Source organism: Triplophysa dalaica, chromosome 13 (genome assembly GCF_015846415.1).
Source record: "Triplophysa dalaica isolate WHDGS20190420 chromosome 13, ASM1584641v1, whole genome shotgun sequence".
Taxonomy (NCBI): Eukaryota; Metazoa; Chordata; class Actinopteri; order Cypriniformes; family Nemacheilidae; genus Triplophysa; species Triplophysa dalaica.
Genome location: NC_079554.1, coordinates 22,561,318 through 22,581,286, shown reverse-complemented (window position 1 = coordinate 22,581,286; position 19,969 = coordinate 22,561,318). Strand labels below are relative to the sequence as shown.

Below are 19,969 nucleotides of genomic sequence, written 5' to 3'. Positions count from 1 at the left end.
ATTTTTTTGTAGTGTGCATGTCTAACCTGTTGTTGTGTTTCTCCATGCAGCCGGGTGTGTGCTAACAGACATGGTCTGATCCGCAAATATGGACTCAACATGTGCCGTCAGTGCTTCAGACAGTACGCTAAAGACATCGGCTTTGTGAAGGCAAGTGTTTCAGCTGTGAAGTGCTGTCTATTCAGTGAGTGTGTCTAGAAAACAAGTGTTTAACTGATTTCTCTCATTCTCTCTCACTCAAGCTGGACTAAAGGTGTGTGGACGGCTGTACTTCTGTGACGTGGAGTCCACCTCCTCCCAGGAGGCGATCCTGACGTCATGAAGTCTTGTTGGAAAATTCAATAAATATTGTTTGTTTTCCTGTTCAAATGTGCACAGTGTGTTTCATTGGTTGTGATAAGAACACAAGTGATGTAAAGATGCTTGGGGGCCGCAAACTGATGCGGGAACTTTAAAGCATAGTCCAAGGGTTTCTTTATTTTACATGCGTGTAATCTAACTCCCGACACAGTTTAAAATCCTATTTCTTTGTTGTAGTTTGTGAAACCTTTTCCTATCCAGAGAACCTTATATTAGTTTAAAACAGGACTGGGCTTTAGTTAAATTGGTATATTCAAGTTGTTTTAAAAGAAAATCCTTTAAAAACATGACTGGTGTGCTTCTCGACAAAACAAACGCACAATATTTTAAGATGTGTCTGTGCGAGTAGCTTTCGGTCAAGTCGCCTCTAACGGTTGAGTTAGTCTGCGACCATTTTCAAGCGTTGTCCGGGAAACCGTCCCATTGTTTCTGTGGATGTTAAAAGTTTTTGTTTGGTTGAGTAGTGTAGTAAGCATTGTCATTTGTGAAATATCAGCGGAACAATTATTACTGTGTGATGATCTTATACAAGTTGTTTAGTCTAGGAAGATAAGCGAAGAGAAGCTTCAGAATATTAAGATTCTGATAATTAATTGACGAATGACAGTCATACACTGATCAATAAATGTCATTGTGTATCTGATAATACGCGATGACGTCATTCACACAGGGCGACTAGGATTAAAATCGCTCGACGAGGATGGGATTCGAACCCACGCGTGCAGAGCACAATGGATTAGCAGTCCATCGCCTTAACCACTCGGCCACCTCGTCATATCCGTATGGATGTGTTGTTATTTTTTTCTCGAAAGACATTATAAAACAATGTTAAAGCACATTTTCCAGATCTATCGTGCCATTTCTTTCATGGCATCATCATGACGTAACCCTGAGTTACCTGTGGCCAGGTGCAAGATGGGTCCACACACCATAAAAAAATAAAGAGACCTTTTCAAAAGTATTTAAAAAGAGTATTTCTGTAAACTTCTGACAACATTTTTCATATCAAAATGTTTTTTTTTTTTTTTTTGCAGAAAATGAACCTGAGAAAACAGTCAAAACAACAAAAGGATGTTCTGCGGTATTAAAACTGAAACATCGCAACAACAACAAAAAAAAAACAAGTTCAAACTTATGTTTGTAAATATACTAGAAAAGTAAAAACATGTTTTTATGTAATAACTCATATTTATCATCATGCTCTCAGTCTGTCATGTTGCTGTTGACTGTCACCTTTGAGGTTTGCTTTTGTTGTAATTTAACAAACACTTAATATGCAATTCATGCAGGATTTAAATGATTTATGATGATAAAACAGGCATTCATTATAGAAGACTGTAAACAAAAATATTAGTATTGATTATTGCCTTTTATAATGTAATTGTGTGCGTTTGATTTTATTGATGTTTTACGCATTGAAGGCGGGGAACATTCCCCATCACTGAACGATCACTGACTTCTGTTTATTTTCCCCAAAACTCTCGCTTTATGAATGAATCTGATTACATTTAGCCAATATAAAATACTGTCATTTTTTAAATTCTTATTGGCTTGACAAGACGGACGTTTAGGTGGTCTCAGCCCTCCCCTGCCCCTAAAACAAGCTTTGTTTGTATTCATTACGATTGGGGATTCTGGAACTCCATTCATCCGTTCAGTATACAGATTATCGACAAATATGTGAATCGGACTCCAATGCTTGACAAGCGAAAGTTTTCACAATTCCTTACGTTAATTATTTATTTTCTGACAGTGAAAATAACTGAATAGTCTCTGTAAGATTGGTTTAGAAATGTGTTGGGTTATAAAAGTCGCAGCTGGCCCGTTCATGTGCCCGGTCCATCATGGCGGAGCGCTCAGTGCGCTGCGACCGCGATCCAGCGACACCTGCTGGTCATCCGCGGAAGTACATCAACACGAGGACTTGAATTACTTCCGAGGACACAGAGCTGCCAAACCCATGTTACAGGTCAAATAACATGTACAGCTTTCTGTAGATCAGATGATAATAATAATCATTCAGAATGTGTTTCATTTGAATCGGATTCAGATGTTGAATTATTCAAACTAAACGATCACAGACTCGAGAAGAGAAACAGCAGCAGCCGATGAGACCAAAGGTAACGAATCATCCATTTTCAAACAGATGAATGTGTTTTTACATCATCCTTTAAATAAACGTTTTCTATCTCTTACAATTATTTATCACGATATTCTGACAGAAACGTTTCGGATTATAAATGAATGCTGTATATTATGTATATCATGGATTGATATTACACCGGTATTTCAATTGACTCTTTTATTAGTTGGGTGTATCTGCTTCAGGCTGATCTCAGATCTGTTCTTGTTGCTGTGGTCACAGCTTTAGGTCAGTGATCATGGCTGAAGATCCCCAGAGAAACTTCCGCTCAGCGTATTATGAGAAAGTGGGATTCAGAGGTGTGGAGGAGAAAAGATCTCTGGAGATTCTGCTGAAGGACAATCCACTGGGTAACAATCACATGTGATCAATAACAGTCATCACAACATCACCCATGTCACCCATTACATGTCATCAACAAACCCCAAAATGTCAACCTTACCATGAAAAAATCAGTTTTTATCAAAGTTTTTTACTATTCTATCTGTGATATGAACACGGTGCTTCAGATACACATGTGAGGTTTCTCTTCAAGTTTTGAAAGCATTTGTTTTATTTCAAGTGCATGATTTTTCATCCTCAGCTATGTGCTGTTATCAGGATAGTCGGTCCATATTCCTCATAAATGGGCACATGAAAATTAAAATAAAGTAATTGTTTTATGTTTGATAAGAAGGATCCTTTCTCCATTTGTTTTGATTAAATTGCTTCAGCTTTGTGCATTTTATTTCACAGAAATCCTATAAAAATGTCAGTTTTTTGTCACATCCATACGCATGTTTATTTGCCTTTTTTAAATAGAATACTTGCGCATGGACTGATGTTTTTCTGATGTTTAAACTCTATCAACAAGTGTTTAGTTAAATATAAACAAATGTGACCCTGGAGAACAAAACCAGTCTTAAATAGCACTGGAACATTTAATAGGCAAAAATACATTGTATGGGTCAAAATTATAGATTTTTCTTTTATGCCCCAAATTCTTTAGGATATTAAGTAAATATCATGTTCAATGAAGACATTTTGTAAATTTCCTTCCGTAAGTACATCAAAACTTTATTTTTGTGAGTTTTATGCTAGGCTAAGGATGTCATTTGGACAACTTCAAAGGCGATTTTCTCATTATTTAGATTTTTTGGCACCATCGGATTCCATATTTTCAAGTAATCTCTGCCAAATATCCTCCTTTATCAATGGAAAAAGCTTAATTATTCAGCTTTCAGATGTTGTAAAATTCTCAAATTCTAATGGTTTTGTTGTCCGTGGTCACAAATGGTTCAGTATATTAGTAACAAATACATTCCGACAGCGTTTTTATGTCACGTCCATAAGGCTGGAACTGCCCATTACAGTTTATGTTATGAATTTGATAGACACTTTTATCCAGAGTTGAGGTTTTATCAAGAATCAGTTTTGTTGTGGTTATTATTATGTGAGTCAGTTTTAATCTCTTTCAGATGTGGAGAAGTTAAGCACATTCAGTCAGAGGTTTCCACTGCCCTCCATGTACAGGATACATGTGTGGAAAGTCCTATTGGGTGAGAATTTGAATTGTTTATAGTTAACATGTAAGTGATAATGTACAGGGAGCCGGTTGTTATGGCAGAAATAATCCCCGTCAGTGTGATCAGGACGTGAAGGGAAGGGTCATGTGTCACACTGAAGGGGCTTATACCTGTGATAACAGTCGGCTGCTTCTACATTATCCCGATATTACATGGCTACTTGCCACATGAGAAAAAAAATTGGATATAAATGTGAATTTTAAATATTTGAATGCAGACCTTCCACGAGGAAAACGTGTTTAGTTTCGGTTTTAAAGTAAGAAACGATGTTCAAATGTCACCAACAGGCAAATTGGTTTGATCATTTGTAACTATAATGTCATATATGTTATTAAAATACATATTTAAAATGATTTTTGGTGTAATATTAAACTGCCCCTCTCAAAATGATTTGCAGCATTCCGGGTTGTGTTTGTGTGTCTGCAGGTATATTACCTCCTCACACTGATTCTCACGCTCTGGTTTCTCGATATCGTGCCGAGCAGTTTGAAGACGTCAGCTCGGCTTTGACGGCCATGAGGTTCGTGAATGCGGCCACGCCCCCTACAGAACTTTACCTCCGGATGTATCAGCTGGAGATCCAACAGCTTCCCCGAAGATCTGAGCTGAGATCACCTGTGAGTGTTCATCACATTCTCTCGTGTCGATGTGTGATAAGAGCACTGAATTCTTCTTGTTTAGGTCGGAGGGGATGAACATTTCCTGGCTGTTGCCCGGGCGATGGAGGAGATCGTTGATGACCCTGTGGACTGCTATTGGCTGATCAAATGTTTTGTCAATCAGTTTAATCACAAGTTTGGAGACTCTATACCTCACCTGGTAAGTGTGCTTGAATAACAGGCTCCTGGAGCTGGATTCACAAACTATTCTCAAGAAGAATTGCCGTATTTTTTCCCAAATCTCAATTTAAAGTCGGCATGAAACAGAAGTAGCGATTGTCTTTTTTCTGTATGGTGACGTGTACTCGAGGGAAACGACTTCTTGAAAGGTGAACGGTTGGAACGCCAGTTTGCAATACGTCAGTCATTGAAGCCCCGCCCTCGCGCCAGAGGAGCTTAACGTGTTTGATTAAAGATTACAAGTGCAATTTTATAATTTATATTTATTTTATATAATATAATGATGTGCACGGATAAATCATTTATAGTTAATACTTCACCACTGTGTAAAACAATAAGAATGATAATTTTATATTTCATGCCGACTTTAAGAGAAAAGTTACGAATGTTTTGTATTCCTCCCAAAATTGTGAGATTAATCTTGAGAAAAATATGGATAAGAATTCAAAGAGTTTGGTGATGAGGAATTTCAGATTGATCTCTCTCTCCTTCCCAGCCTAAGAGTTTGGAGCACTTCTTGTCTCAGGAGGACAGCGGTCTGTTGGCTCATCTGAAGGCGTCTGGCAGTCTGGCTTCACTGCCGTACTCTCTGTGGTTCAGACGCTGTTTCGCAGGCGGTTTACCAGAGTCCAGTCTACAGAGGTCAAACTGCCTACATACAGTCTTTAATTCCTCTTACTTGTCTTTCATTTCATGTTCTGAGGCCAGATGCATAAAAACGTAAAAAAAAATATGACTTAAAGAATCGTACGTTAACGGATAAATAATATATAATAATTATATGGCAAGTAGCTGTGTAATAAGCGGGATAATGTACAAGCAGCTGGCTGTTATCACCAAATAACACCTTCAGTGTGATACAAGACCCACCGCTTCACATCCTGATCACACTGACGGGGATTATTTCTGCAATAACAACCGGCTGCCTGAATATTATCACTTATATAAATGAATTTGCACTTGTAATCTTTAATCAAAAACGTTAAGCTCCTCCCCCCACGAAATGACCGAGCTTCTCGTCGGGTCTTGTGGAAAGGCGCGAGAGGCGGGGCTTCGATGACTGACTGAATGCAAACTGGGTTACAAATCTGACTCCATTTTGTTGGAAATGGCCAACTTTCAACGCTCGAGGAACGAAATAAACTCCGATATATGTCACGATAAAGAACAAAAGACAATCGCTACTTCCGTTTTATGCCGACTTTAAAATGACAGTTAAGAGAAATGTTCATGATAAGGATGTTTTGTGATTTGAAGACCCTCACAGTTTGAATCATGTTCTCTGAATACTGTACATATACAGTACACAGTGTGTTACTATGATCCAGTTCCAACTCAAAATTAGTTTGCAATGAATATGTTCTGCTGTCTTGTGATTGGTTGACAGGGTGTGGGATAAAGTGATCAGTGGCTCCTGTAAGATTTTGGTGTTTGTTGCCGTGGAGATTCTGCTCAGTTATAGAATCATGCTGATGGGAATCAATCACCCTGATGGAATCTTCAACTTCCTGTCTAATGTGAGTACACGCGTGCACAAAACACATTACGTGTGGCTTTCTGTAGCAAAGGTGTCGACAACATTTATATCAAAATCCTTGTGTGAAGAGTGGTGTGGTTTACTAGTAAAACAACTAGTAATTAAATTTAAAAAGAAAATACTGGTACTGATACTGGTTCATATGAACATTGTACACCACAAAAAAAGAAAACGCAGAATCAAGAAAAAATTAAAATGGAATTTGGGAAAAAATAAAACAGATTTCATATGTCCCTGGTTGTCTTAAGGCACTTAGGCACATTTACACTCTTAAAATGTTAAATGGATCCAGTTCATGTTCAGTTAAGTTAATTGAATGCAGAAGAACTAGCTGATGTTGTGTATTACTGTGTGCAATTGACTCATATCAGTTTTGGCTGATAGTTGATTGTTAAAATCCTGGATAGGTTTGAGGCCTTTAACATGTCCGTTTCTGTATTTTTACCTTTGCTTAAGTTCCAAGATGAGCATGAAACGTTGCCGAACTCCTAAACAACTTCTGGCTTTCTCTTCACAGATGCCTCAGGAAAATACAGACGCTATCGTGACCAAAGCCGTCGACCTCTGGCACAAATACTGCGGGACACCCATGCATTCGGTTTAACAATACCAATGACTGTCATCCAGAAACGTCAAGTCTCCTGATCTCTTGAAAAGTTGAGGAACGACCTGAAGAACAACTCACAAAGACTCACAACTGTGTTTATGTGTGTGTGTTTCTTTTATTTATAAGTTCCTTTACATAAGAATCTGCATACATCATTTAGGAGTGACGGTACATTACGTAACATGCACGTTCTGCTCTCTTCCCCCATAATGTGAGCTGATAGCAGCACAAGAGCCCAACGTCAAACAAAACAAACGAACACATCCATCAGTCGAAACACGTGCACGTCTGATGTTATTTAAGGGAAATAGTTCACCCCAAAATCCAAATTCTGTCACATGTGGAACACAACAACACATTTGATTGTAAAGGTTCTGTCAGAGAACAGCTGATGGGTGAATGTGAGAGAACGCTGACAGAACTTTCACGTTCCGAGGAATTATTACTTTTAAGCGTTGCTTGTACTTCCAGTATCAAAATCTGTTAAAAATGTAAATATCAACATAAAAACTGTGGAGATTTCTGTGATTACTGACAATAAAATAAAGTAGAAAAACATAACACGGATTATTCTCATGAAACTAAACAAGTTTTGGTTTGGTTTTGGCAATCGTGCACCTGGAAACCTTACACCCTACACCCTACTGCACACTACAGTCAGAGCGCAGGGAACCTCCACTTGAGAACACACTGAGACAACAGAGAGAGAGAGAGAGAGAGAGAGACGACGACACCTTGAGATCTGAAAACACATTATTGCTCTGCTGTCACTCAACAATGGTCTGGATTTAATTTGGACCGAAAAGTAATTTATTAATGCTGCATGAACTTTATAAAGTCTGTTTTTTTCTTTAGTTTCTGTGTTTAGGACAGACTCATTTCTGCTGGATTATAAATAGAAAATCAATTACAATATCTGCTGCTCGAAGCCCCAACGGACCTGAAAAATAAAATAAGGGCACACACGACTGACACACATCGGGTTTCAAAGGGTTTTGTCAGAATATACACAAGCAGCTCTGTCCTTCCACTCCACCGCCTCTTGAATCTCAACAGTGAGGATCTGCGAAACGACACCGGTCGACGGTCCCGGGTGATGGGGGACTCGTGATCGGATGCTCCGAATTCAACCCGAGCGCCACTTCGATCTCTTGTGATGCCTGATTCATGTTCAGAGTCTCAGCATATCAAACAGCTCCACATGAGCGTTCATGAACTCAAATCCTCAGCTACGGTCGATGAAACCTAAACGTGAAGATGAAGAAAGAGCAACCGTTCAGAGGTCAGTAAACACTTTGGATGAAGTCAAGTCCCGCCCTACATTTTCTTCTCATTATAAAAGTCCTGTTTCCACACTGCACACAATATACCCAAAGCACAAAACGAGTGTGATGATGTCATCAGGAATATAAACAGCTGTGTGTCTTTGATCACCTGGTTAGATGTCGACTGGACTCGTGCACTTCCATCTCTGTGCTCTTGAACTCGTTGAGTTCTTTGCGTATGGCAGCCTGTGAGCGACACAAACATCACACACAAATAACAGCGATCAGTCTGTGTTTATTTGAGAAGGAACCGGTCGGCAGGGGTTAGTAGATCTTAAAGCGGGTGAACCTTATCAGCGGCAGTGAGACGCGTCCAGGGTTTATCGGCCCGCCGGTCGTAATCCTGAGCTTCCGCCACTTCCACATAATCGCTGAAGCGGATGAGAATTTTGGCCTCTCGGAGCTCCTCTACGGTCGGCCTCTGACTCAACTACACACAAAACACAAACACAAGATTGTGGAGATGATGTTTTCATTGGTATTTGGTAGTTCAGTTCATTTTTGTGTGTGGATTTTATATGAACCGAACGCTTTATTTTTGCAAGAGCCTTTATTCTTGTGAACGTACTTTCAACGACGTCACGTGTGGATTGAAGAATTGAAAATTCAGTGTGTTATGCAATGAAAGCACATAAATGTCATAATCGTTCATTCCTTCATACGGTAAAATTTGGATCTCATGTGTGGTGTTGCTATAGGAACGGTGTTCAGAAAGCCCCGCTCACCTTCCTCGAGAGTCTTTTCTTAAGCTCGCGTTTCTCCTCCAGTTCTTCTTGTTCGTTTCGAGCTGAACGACACACATCAAACACAGAACATTAAACACCGCTGTACTGTATCGACACATCAGATATAAACACGTGTCCTCGTGTCCACATCTCAACTCAAACTGCTTCTGTTGTCAAATGATGTTTTAATATTTCTTACAGATTGATTTTAAGCTTTATTACCTGAATGAATGGATTCAATGAATGGGGGTAAAGTGTATTTCATGTGACTGAAGGTGATGTTTGTGATAACTTACGCTTGAGAATGTTCCTCTGTTCCAGTTCTTCCGCTGAAGGTCTCTGACTGAGTCGACTGCGAACAGACGGCAAACATTTTCATCATTATTACCAAAGATCTCAGTTATCCCCCCCCCCCCGAGTTCTCACTTGTGTCTCAACTTAAGTCTCAGATGTTTCTCCCAAAATTGCTCAGGAGGAATAAAAAGAGAATGAATTGAAAAAGAATGAAATTCCTTTTGTTTTCCATTTACTCTCACTGACGTCTAGGAGAAATAATTGAGATATGAAATATTTCTTTTCTATGGAGAGTCGTTTGTGTTTTCATGAATTGTGTGTTTTTGTTCTGACCGGGTGAGTTTGGTGCCGATCTGTTGTCTGGATTCGAGTCTCTCCTGATCCGTCAACATGGGCAGAATGTTTTTTTCCTCAAGTTCACTCTTTGAAGGACGATTACTCAGTTTGATCGCCAGTGAATCCTTACGCATGATCCTCAAAGCCAGTGTACCTACACGCACACAAACACACACACACAAATGTTGATTTACTGTATATAGTTTTAATAAATAACTAGAACACATTCTGCATTTTTACATTTAAAACAATAATATAAATAAATAATATACATTTTATAGGGTTTTTACTAGCAGAGTTTGAGACATTCTCAAAATGAGATATCAACATTTTTTGATACATATTTGCATAAACAGCTTCTGCTTTGATTTTGTTTCTTGAGAGAAGTAAAGCAACATCAGTTTGTCTTCATACTGTATATCATATATTTGGTCTGAAACTGTGGTGTGTTTAGTTTAGAATGAACATGATGATGTTGTTGTTGTGAACAGGTCTCTTTCATGTGTTTAAAATCCTGCTAACATGTGACCTGATGTACAGACAAACTGAAATCAATAAAGACGTGCAATGATTCTCACCTTCATCTCATTATAACGCAGTGAAATCACATTCAGGAAATTACAGCCGTGATGTTAATAACCGAGTGTAAGTGCACAGCTGTAATAAACATACTTGTAAACAAAGAGTCGTCATCATCTTCCTCGTCTTCGTCCTCTTCCTCACACGTGTGTGTGTTGAAGGTGTGTGTGACCAGTGTGTGTGTGAATGGTGCTGATTGGTGCATAGAGTCTCTGTTCTCTTTCTCCTCCTCCATCTCCACCAGAACAGATGGAACCGCCTGCAGAACAGAACTACACACACACAAATACATGTGCGCGCACACACATACACATGCACACATACATACAGACACACATTTAGATAATCACCATGTATACTGTACAAACTGTATGTGCGCATATATGTGTGTGTACGTGCATGCACGTGTGTGTGTATGTCTGTATGTATGTGGATGCGTGTATGCATGTGTGTGTGTGTGTATATGTATGTGTATGTGTACGTGTGTGTGTATGTCTGTATGTATGTGGATGCGTGTATGCATGTGTGTGTGTGTGTGTATGTGTGTGCATTTGTGTGTACTCACCTCTCTAGTCTTTGCATGGTGAGCGCGAGGGTTTTATTGAGTTCTTCTATGATGCGACTGGGCGGGTGCAGTGACAGAGGGATGGTTGCGTACTGCTGCGGGTGTGTCAGAGTGTGTGTGTGTGTGCCCAGTGACGACAGACATTTGAACGGAAATGAATGTGCCGGCTCACAAATCAACACTTTCTTTGGAGGAAGAGGTGGCGACAGTTTAGCGAGCGTTTCTAAAAACAAAAACGACAAGACACACAAAATGAGGTTCATTAAAAAATGACTGCGGTTTCTCTCTGTCATATAGTTGTGTTACTGTCTCTTTAAGACTTCAATGACGTCGCTAATCTCGCACATAACAAATAATACAGAAAGTTACCAAGATGTGTAAATCATGTTTGAAGTAGTTCAGCCGTATTGTGATGTTGAAGTCATATGAAGTAGTTTTGTGTGAAGTGTGTTCACCTGTCAGGTGGTTGTGTATTCTGCTGTATGGCTTTGGCGGTAAGGCAGGTGGCTGTTTTTGTGTCGCCGGTCTCACGTGTGTGATGTCAGCGCTGTCGTTCGGCAACAGCACAGGTTTCACAGAGGGCGGGGCTTGAGATGGCTTTGAGGTGAGATTCGTGTCTCCAGACGACTGCGCTTCTGAAAATGAAACTACAGGAGGAGATGATGTTTGTGGCGGCAGCACCTTCAGGTTCAGAGTGTTTTTATTGATTTATGAACAGCTGTACCTGTGAGGTTACTGTCTGTAGATTCTGACACAGGACTGATGATGGTCTGTCTGTCCACATTATACACATGAGACGAATCTACACTCACCTCCTCTACACACACAAAAATAATGAGAACTGTCAAACCCATTTGTAGTTTAATCAGAAAAAAAGTTACAAATTATTTCTTATTGTTTAAACATACGATCTACTGAATCTGACGATGAACCTGCAGACGCTGTCTTATGAATTTTGTGCATTACTTTATGTTATCGTTTTAATACATACATTTATGTTGTTTGAACATATTTTTTTGCATACATTTATATACGTAATGTGCCCCATTCTATAGAATTGGTGCAAAATCAGAGTTGGAGACATCTTGAAAAAAAAATGTTATATCAAAGGTACACATTTCTAGGGATCAAGCAGTCAATTTTCATATTGCAATTTCAGAATGTTTTGGAATATTTTACCTCTCCCCAAATGTTATCACTACCGAAACACAATAATATACCATTTAATAAGGATTATATATTTACATATTAAGATTTTGTTTATTTCTAATTTTTAAATATATTTGTGCTATTTTAAAAAATGTTCTCACATGTAAATAAACTAAAGTAAAAAAAAATGCAAGTATAATTTATGATAACTTTTCATGTTCTGGTAGTGACACACACATTTTCAGTAGTGTCTGGTATTGATCACATTATTTAATGAGCACATCTGAATCAGACGTTCAACATTTATCTTCATACAAACAACTAATTATGTTGCACAAACGCAGCCAGCACATATAGCAGACACGCATCTGACGCTGAATATCTAATAGAAAACCCACAGCTCACATCCTATATCACTTCTATAACATACTAAAATACTTATGATTTCCATAACCGTGCGGTGTTCGCTATTTCCCCAAATAAAGGATTAAGTGTACCTTTTTGTAACTACCAAAACAATGATACCCACTGATACGTTTTGGTCGTGACTGTTTTGGTAGTGACAATTTTTGAATACTTTTGAGCCTAGCTTAAAGATGCTATTAAGCACATGGTTAGCAAGCACAGTTCTGAACAGATGTATATACATAAGAACTATTAAAAACTGAGAAAAAAGGCCAAAAAAGTTCGCTCAATATGTTCATATCATATATATATATATCTCTTTAAGATTCTTATATCTTAACCTATGAATGATTTTTTAGTTTATCATTTTATTTTTATAAATTTCAAAATCTTACAGATGATTTTAGAATAATCAAATCAGATTCACACAGCTTTCAGAGTGTTATTTATCTTGAAATAAGTTTTTGTATGTATTTTCAGCATTCATATGAATGTTTTCAGTGAAATGAGACTGACCTTTCTCAAACACTTCTTTCAACACTCCTCTCTTGATCAGCTCTTCTCTGCTCTGACGGGTCGACATCTTTCTCTCCAGCACTAACACAAAACACATCAACACATCATCCTACAATAGCCTGTACAGTAGCATGTACAGTAGTGTGTGCAGTAGCGTGTGCAGAAGCATGTACAATAGCCTGTACAGTAGCGTGTAAAGTAGCGTGTGCAGTAGCGTATGCAGTAGTGTTTACCAGCAGATGTCTGTTTGAAATTTTCGCTCTTTTTCTTTCTCCATTTCCACGGTTTAAAGAGTCGTCCCAGACTGGCCAGTTTACTCCGCCGGCGGATCGGAGGCGTGTGTGTCCCAGGCACCAGCGAATCAGACCGCATCGCTGCCAGACGCTCCGCCCCCTCTGCTGACAAACAAGAAATGTTTTGTAGAAATGTAAGTAGTAAAATATAAAGGAGAAACGGAGATTGAATACACCGATTGATGTTCAGATCTGAGAAGAGAAAATAAAAAAATCTGGAAAATATTTCTTGAAGAGTGTTTTTTGTTATACACAACAACAGGCTGTCTGAGAGAGAGAGAGAGAGAGAGAGAGACAGAGAGAGATTATATTTTTACAGTATATTGTTTGTTTAATGGTCTCCTCAGACGACCACTTTCAACAAGTTGATATGATTTATTAGGGTCTTCATGAAATGTCTGGAACATATTTTGCTTAAAAACACTCAATGGCTGTGTAAACAAAACCCTTCTTTCGTTGTCAAAAACAGCTCTGCTCACAACAACCCGTTTAGTTCTTGTCACTTTAAATGATCATGAGTTACAGCGCACCTCGCCCCCCTTCCGTCTGGCTTTTCAACACACGTGTAGTACTACCATAGCAATCGTTAATTTCGTCTAAAACGTCTCAAATCATTCGTCCGGAGACAAAAAAATCTGTCATAGCAAACAGAGCTCATGTTGTGCGTGTATGTTTGAATTTGCGCACCTGCAGATCTCAGCAGAATAACATGGATTTAAGCACTTGTCGTTGACAAGTTATAATGTAAAACATAACTAGTTAGCTGTGAATGATTTTTCAGCTTAAGCTCGAATGATTCGAGAATAAGGGGCGGTAACATTATAATAAAATCTGCTTTGGACATCACAACCGGAGCGAAATCTGAACAGCTCGATTTCTCACATGCTTGCAGGAAAAAGCACATCAAAACAAACATACTAGGTTTTTAATTTTTCATCTTTTCTGGGTTACTAGATGCACCGGGGACACGATTATAGCACTTAAACAAAGAAAAAGTGGGGTTTTCATCTGATGTGTCTTTTAAATACTGTTTCCACTGATCAGTTGTAAATACTTTTTTGTCATTTTTTTATGCCTTGAAAATTCAAAAACGTCCTTTTGTTGTGTCAATAAAGCTATTTTGATTTTGAATTTGAGAGAGTAATAAAGCGCACACATTACAAACACGTCACCGGGTTATGGAAAGAGTCAGCATCAGATCCTCCGACAAACACACACACTACTGTAGCCCAACAAAAACATTACAACACAGAACAGTATGCACACAGCACACTTTACATCACATCGCTCTCTGTATACTGTATTTCAATAGTTTTCAATAGTTTGTGAGTCTGAGTTTGGTTGGCTCCAGGTTCATTTCTAGCTCAAGAGAATCATGTGATACACGACATCATCTAACATCAAACAAGTGTCAAAGGGGTTGATTGGCACATGAATATTCAAGAACATTAACCATGTGAACACTCAAACACAAACGCAAACACACACCCCATAACCCGGCACAGACACGCCGCTCAATTATCTGTGTGCAAATGTTTTCTGACTGATTTTATAAACATTATTTTATGTTTTTAACATAACATCAAAAATACACTAATTCTGACATCTCCCAAAGACAAAACATCAACACACAACATGCACACATCCTTTACTATTGTCTCAAATTTTATCTTATTATTACTCTTAATTAGATTTCTGCTGAAAGTAAAGCCTGTATAGTTCTCTATTTAAATAAATGACGTGTGAAAGCAGTTTTATTGTAATATACAAGATAGTTTGTGATTTGTGTGAGTTAAAATGCACAAACCAGAAGAAATAACACTAAACAAATAGGAAAGAGATGACTCTTCATAGAACATCAAATATATATAATATTTACATTTAAATGTGCCCATTCATTAGAAATATTGACTATTATGTAAATCACAGACCTCAGGTGTTTGTTTATGACATCTTAATGTTCAACATAACTCGACTTCTGCTAAAAATACTCTCATCATGTTATATTTATAACATGTCAAGTTACATGTAAACGAAGAAAGAAAATAAAATAAAACAAGAATAAAGTATTACACGCTATTTTTGGCAGCAAATAATAATGCATTATGTGTAAAATAAAGTCTAAGACTGAAAAAATATTCATTTGTTTTGTTATCTTTTATAAAAGAGACCTGTATTATAACTCAAGTATATCTTCCCGAGTTATTATAACATCATCACAGTAACGAGCGGATCACTCACCGTCCCGGATGTCATTCCCGCGGCTGCAGTTACTGCAGATGTGCTTGATGTGACCCGAGATCACAAACGGCGTGTTGTTGTTACGGGAGGCGTCCGGTTGCCGCAGCTTCACCAAATGAAACGCTCTCCGTTTGTGCGGTTTCTCCGCGGATGATGATGATGACAACGACGATGAAGGTGAGCCGTCTTCCCGCAACCGAGATGTGATCCAGGTCCCGTGCGCGCCCGTGAATGCGGGACCCGCCATGGGCGCAGCGGCCGCGGACCCGTGTCTATCCGTCACACCCCGGGATGGTGCGGATATCGAACGGAAGAGCGCGTGCATGAGCTTCACCGACCATCCCGAGACGCGCGAACGGGATTTATTTTACTGTGCCGAGCGCGAGAACATCGAGCCCACGCGCCAAAACCGTTTAGTATACAAACACACCAGCTGATGTAAGCCACTTTACTCCCTCGGTGTTTAATATCTCACGCCGGTAATATTTTTCCTCTCCGGTGATGCATCTCGGTATTTAATGCCGAATTAAGATGAAATAATAACACGCGAGGGCGCAGATTTGTTACACGGGCAGATGCGCCTGTCGGTGGCATCACTTCAAATCCATCAACGTGACGCAATGCCGCGTCAAAATACGCGGAGCGGAATCCGCCGTTAACGGGAACGAATTTACGAATCCCGCTACGGGATCTGTACTTATGAATATTAATGACGTAATGTGACGGTGCCCAGCCAACACTTTTCTTTGGGCTACGGTGCTGAAGGCTCGGCTCATTGATATTGATTACGTAACGTGACGCTGTCCACTTGGCACACCTGATTGGTAGGTGACGAATAACGGCCTACTTCAATAAAGGTTGGCTCATGAATATTAAATATTTAACGTGACGTACCGCCAGAGGGTCTAACTGATTGGCTGACGCTGGTGAGTGGGCATTAATGAATATTAGTCTGTAACACCAAGAGCAAAGCCTTTGCCGTAGTACAGTATGTACATTAAGTCCCTCAAGAGAGATCCAGACCGGATCTACCGACCGACCGCGTCAGACGCAGATACGATTTATAATATTAAATGAATGACGGAAATATTGTCAGAATAAAACCTGCACGAGGAAAACTGCTGTAACAAATGTTTAATATAAATCACAACATGTATAATAGTAGCATTTTAGTATTGTAAAAACAGGCAGATTTTATTATATTAAATGTGTACGTGGGTCAGATTACCATTAATATTTCCATAATTTTACAATTGTAAGTAATATCATAATTTCGTAATCAACTTTGAAACTTTTACTGTAGTAAAACCATAGTAAATTACTTTGGTTTTACTACTAATACCATATAGCGAAACTGTGTATGCATCCTGGACATGTTTTAAGGCCATTACCTCATAAACGTTTGTACAAACGTTACATGGATAGTTGAGCGGACTGTATGCATCATTATTATCTGATAGGAGAGTCTGTCAGAATGCAGAATGAGAGGTTTGTAACTCATGACAGCCGTCAGTTTGGCACACAGACAGACACATTTACATTTATGCATTTGGCAGACGCTTTTATCCAAAGAGACATATACATTTATAAATAGGTATGTGCAATCCCCTGGGATCGAACCCCACAACCTTGCGATGTTGACGCAATGCTCTTACCACTGAGCTACAGGAAAGCTGCTTTTAATACATATTGTTACGCAACACCAGCCCCTTCGAACACAAACACACACGAGTGTTTATGCCATCTGACACATAAACAAAGGACTATGTGATTAGTTTACCTCTGACTGTCACACACACACACGGATGCACCACACGATCGCACACACACATACGCACAAACACACGCTGATGACATCAGCTTTAGAATTTAAAGCTTTTGTATTTATAAATATTACTTTAAATGTAATTTATGTATTATTACCTATAGGAATTGATAGTCTGTATGATATTTGATCTGTGTTTCTTCCTCTTGTATCTTAAATGTGTGATAACCATGCTGTGTGTGTGTTCTCTTTTTTTTTACATGGATAATGTTTTGCTTATAGTCAATATGTTTCATACAGCTGCTTTTTAACAATGAAAATTGTAAAAAGTGCTTTATTAATAAAGTTGAGTTGAGTTAATATTTATGGACCATATATTTGTTTAACACTTTAAATTGGTGATAAATATACGGTTGGTTGTGTTTTGTTCAAACATTTGTGTGAGTGAAACAGGAAGTTCTTCTGGACCATGTCATCTGAAGTGGTCTATATGTGTATGTACTGTATATGCATATGTAGTGTGCTTTTCTAACCCGAGATGAAAATATACATGTGTGAAATAAGTATTGAAGTTTGAGGTGAGATTAGATTTAAGTGTTAAATCAGTAAAATACTGAATCAGAGATTGTGTGTTTCCAGTCGGATGTGAAACAGAATCAACAAACACTCCCTCAGTTTGCATAACACAACGGTGTCAATGTTTGAAATTAATTTATAATGCTGAATTTTCTTTCAGTTTGTCAATGAGAGGCTTAGTTTAAAATGAGTCTGAATTTAAAATGTTGCAAACAATGTTTATATTTATTCTACATGAATTGCAGCAGTTATTACACACTAGCCAAACACACACCGGAAGTTATCAGCAGTCTCGCCGCGCGCGTCCGATGAAACTGTCTATATCAACATCAGCACCTAAAACACATTCACTCCATCTGAGCATCATGTCTGACACAGACAAACATCAGATCTTCTACACAAAATAAGAACAAATCTAGTTAACACAAAACCATCTCAACTCTTGATCACGTCTTAATGCTTTTATCATTTCTATTAATAATGACATTGATAATACGGTCATTACAGCATCCTTAGAGATCGAAAGTGAAACAAACGGAACCATAAAGACAAGATCTTGAAACAAAAGCGCAGATATAACCGCCTCAAATGTCATTCACACACCAGACGAGTGAAAACAGTAAAACACAGACATGATGTATAAGAGTAAAGCTCTTCATCAAACACACACACGTCTCACTTGTGTCTCATCAGTTCTCACACAGACAGCAGTATCTGGTCACATGGATTCCTTGACACGTTTTTCTGCGTCATTGTTGAAGCTCATCGTTCTTACATCTCTTGTGGGGTTTTATGGAAGATATAAGATGAATAAGAGAATTTAAATGTGACGATGAACGTCAAAACACGTCCTCACAGTGAGTACACACAACACTGATGATGTTGAACACATGAACTCACGAGAGTCTGACAAACATCTGCATACGTACGCACGCGCGCGCACACAAACTGTGTTAATACTGTTTTATTTATATTTACTAATGTAGGCTACACAACAAAGTACGGTTGTGTTTCAGCGACATCACTGTCTCCAAACTCTCTCACACACAATGGCGCACACACACACTCCCTCACCTGTCTGTAGTGTGTGGCTCAGTCTTGTTTCGGTGAGGTACGGGGTGTCGCTCTTGGATCGGGCTCTTCTGATGGGCCGCCGGTCCTCATCCTCGGACGCTGCCGCCATCAGGACCCCCGTTAACGGCGCCGTTCACCGACACGCGCGAGGGACGCAGCCTCCTCCTCACCGCGTTAACCGATCGACCGACAGCACACGCGCACTGCTCGTCACCACAGCGACGTTAAAGCGCGGATGAACGGAAGCGTCCAGAGCGCGCCGCCGCTGACGACCCGTACTCCCGTTAGTAACCGGGATGACGTGGATAATCTGGCACAGATGCGGTTGGATCATTCTTGCCCTTCCCTCCTGCCGCGTCTGACAGATTACACGCGACAGATCTCGTGCCACATGTATGTATAGTGTGACATGCGCCAGACTCACAACAGACCCGTCAAGTTCACATCACAGACACAACGGACTCATTCTGATTCTGGAGAAAAAGACGCGAGAAATAATGAAGCGCAAACCAGATAAACGAGCAAGATTTACAATGTCTGCAGAAAAACACCTACAGACAGCGACAGAGAAAGTCTACTGGGTTTAATGGCTATAATGGGAACTCTATTCGTTTTAATGGAAACACTAATGGTGTCTTTGGGTCTGTATACAGGTGTTGAGTTCTATTGGTGAACAGTCAGTTGATGGATGGACCATTAGATCTTACACAACACATTTAATGGTTTTAATGGTGGATCATGATTGTGTTTGAAATGGAAACCATTAAAACTTCTGTTTCTATTTCATTTAGCTGATTTTTTTATTTATGGTTTGATGTGCCATGTTAAAAAGGTTTAAATCGTTTTAACATAAGTGGATATTTTCTTTCTCAAAATCAGAAGACCATTGTAAATGTGCTCATATTTATTTATAGAAGACGAAGGTTTAATTTTTCCTAAAGTCACAGAATCACACACTTCTGCCTTCTGAATGAAACAATATTGAACATCTCGTGTTTTATTCAATGAATTTTGAATCTTATTAAGTGTAGACTATATGTGTGTGTAACGTGTTTATGACACATGTGCGGTTCAT

General features: G+C 39.1%; 2 protein-coding genes and 1 non-coding gene across 6 annotated transcripts; 1 reads left to right on the top strand and 2 right to left on the bottom strand.

Moving 5' to 3' along the window:
- Positions 1-1,052: 1,052 nt before the first annotated feature.
- trnas-gcu (transfer RNA serine (anticodon GCU)) lies at positions 1,053-1,134 on the bottom strand. Its single transcript has one exon. It is a non-coding gene; the product is annotated as a tRNA-Ser (tRNA).
- A 1,142-nt stretch (positions 1,135-2,276) lies between these two features.
- On the top strand, positions 2,277-7,612 carry tbc1d7 (TBC1 domain family, member 7). Its single transcript, XM_056764814.1, has 8 exons — positions 2,277-2,480; positions 2,726-2,853; positions 3,961-4,041; positions 4,495-4,685; positions 4,750-4,887; positions 5,404-5,549; positions 6,295-6,424; positions 6,962-7,612. Exons 2-8 carry the CDS (start codon positions 2,742-2,744, stop codon positions 7,046-7,048), a joined length of 885 nt encoding a protein of 294 aa, XP_056620792.1. The 5' UTR covers positions 2,277-2,480; positions 2,726-2,741; the 3' UTR covers positions 7,049-7,612.
- Positions 7,143-19,318, bottom strand: phactr1 (phosphatase and actin regulator 1). Of its 4 annotated transcripts, none has more exons than XM_056764811.1 (13): positions 18,895-19,318; positions 13,179-13,343; positions 12,946-13,026; positions 11,600-11,692; positions 11,331-11,522; positions 10,876-11,098; positions 10,404-10,582; positions 9,729-9,885; positions 9,398-9,453; positions 9,102-9,163; positions 8,666-8,806; positions 8,486-8,562; positions 7,143-8,296 (listed from the first exon to the last, which is right to left on the bottom strand). In XM_056764811.1, the coding sequence occupies exons 1-13, from the start codon at positions 19,001-19,003 to the stop codon at positions 8,281-8,283; spliced, it is 1,551 nt and encodes a 516-aa protein (XP_056620789.1). In that variant the 5' UTR covers positions 19,004-19,318; the 3' UTR covers positions 7,143-8,280. The 4 variants fall into 4 exon arrangements, with proteins under 4 accessions (XP_056620789.1, XP_056620791.1, XP_056620787.1 ...); XM_056764813.1 differs by having other exon boundaries at positions 13,179-13,340; positions 18,895-19,317; XM_056764809.1 differs by lacking the exon at positions 18,895-19,318 and adding an exon at positions 15,480-16,164.
- Between the last annotated feature and the right edge of the window lie 651 nt (positions 19,319-19,969).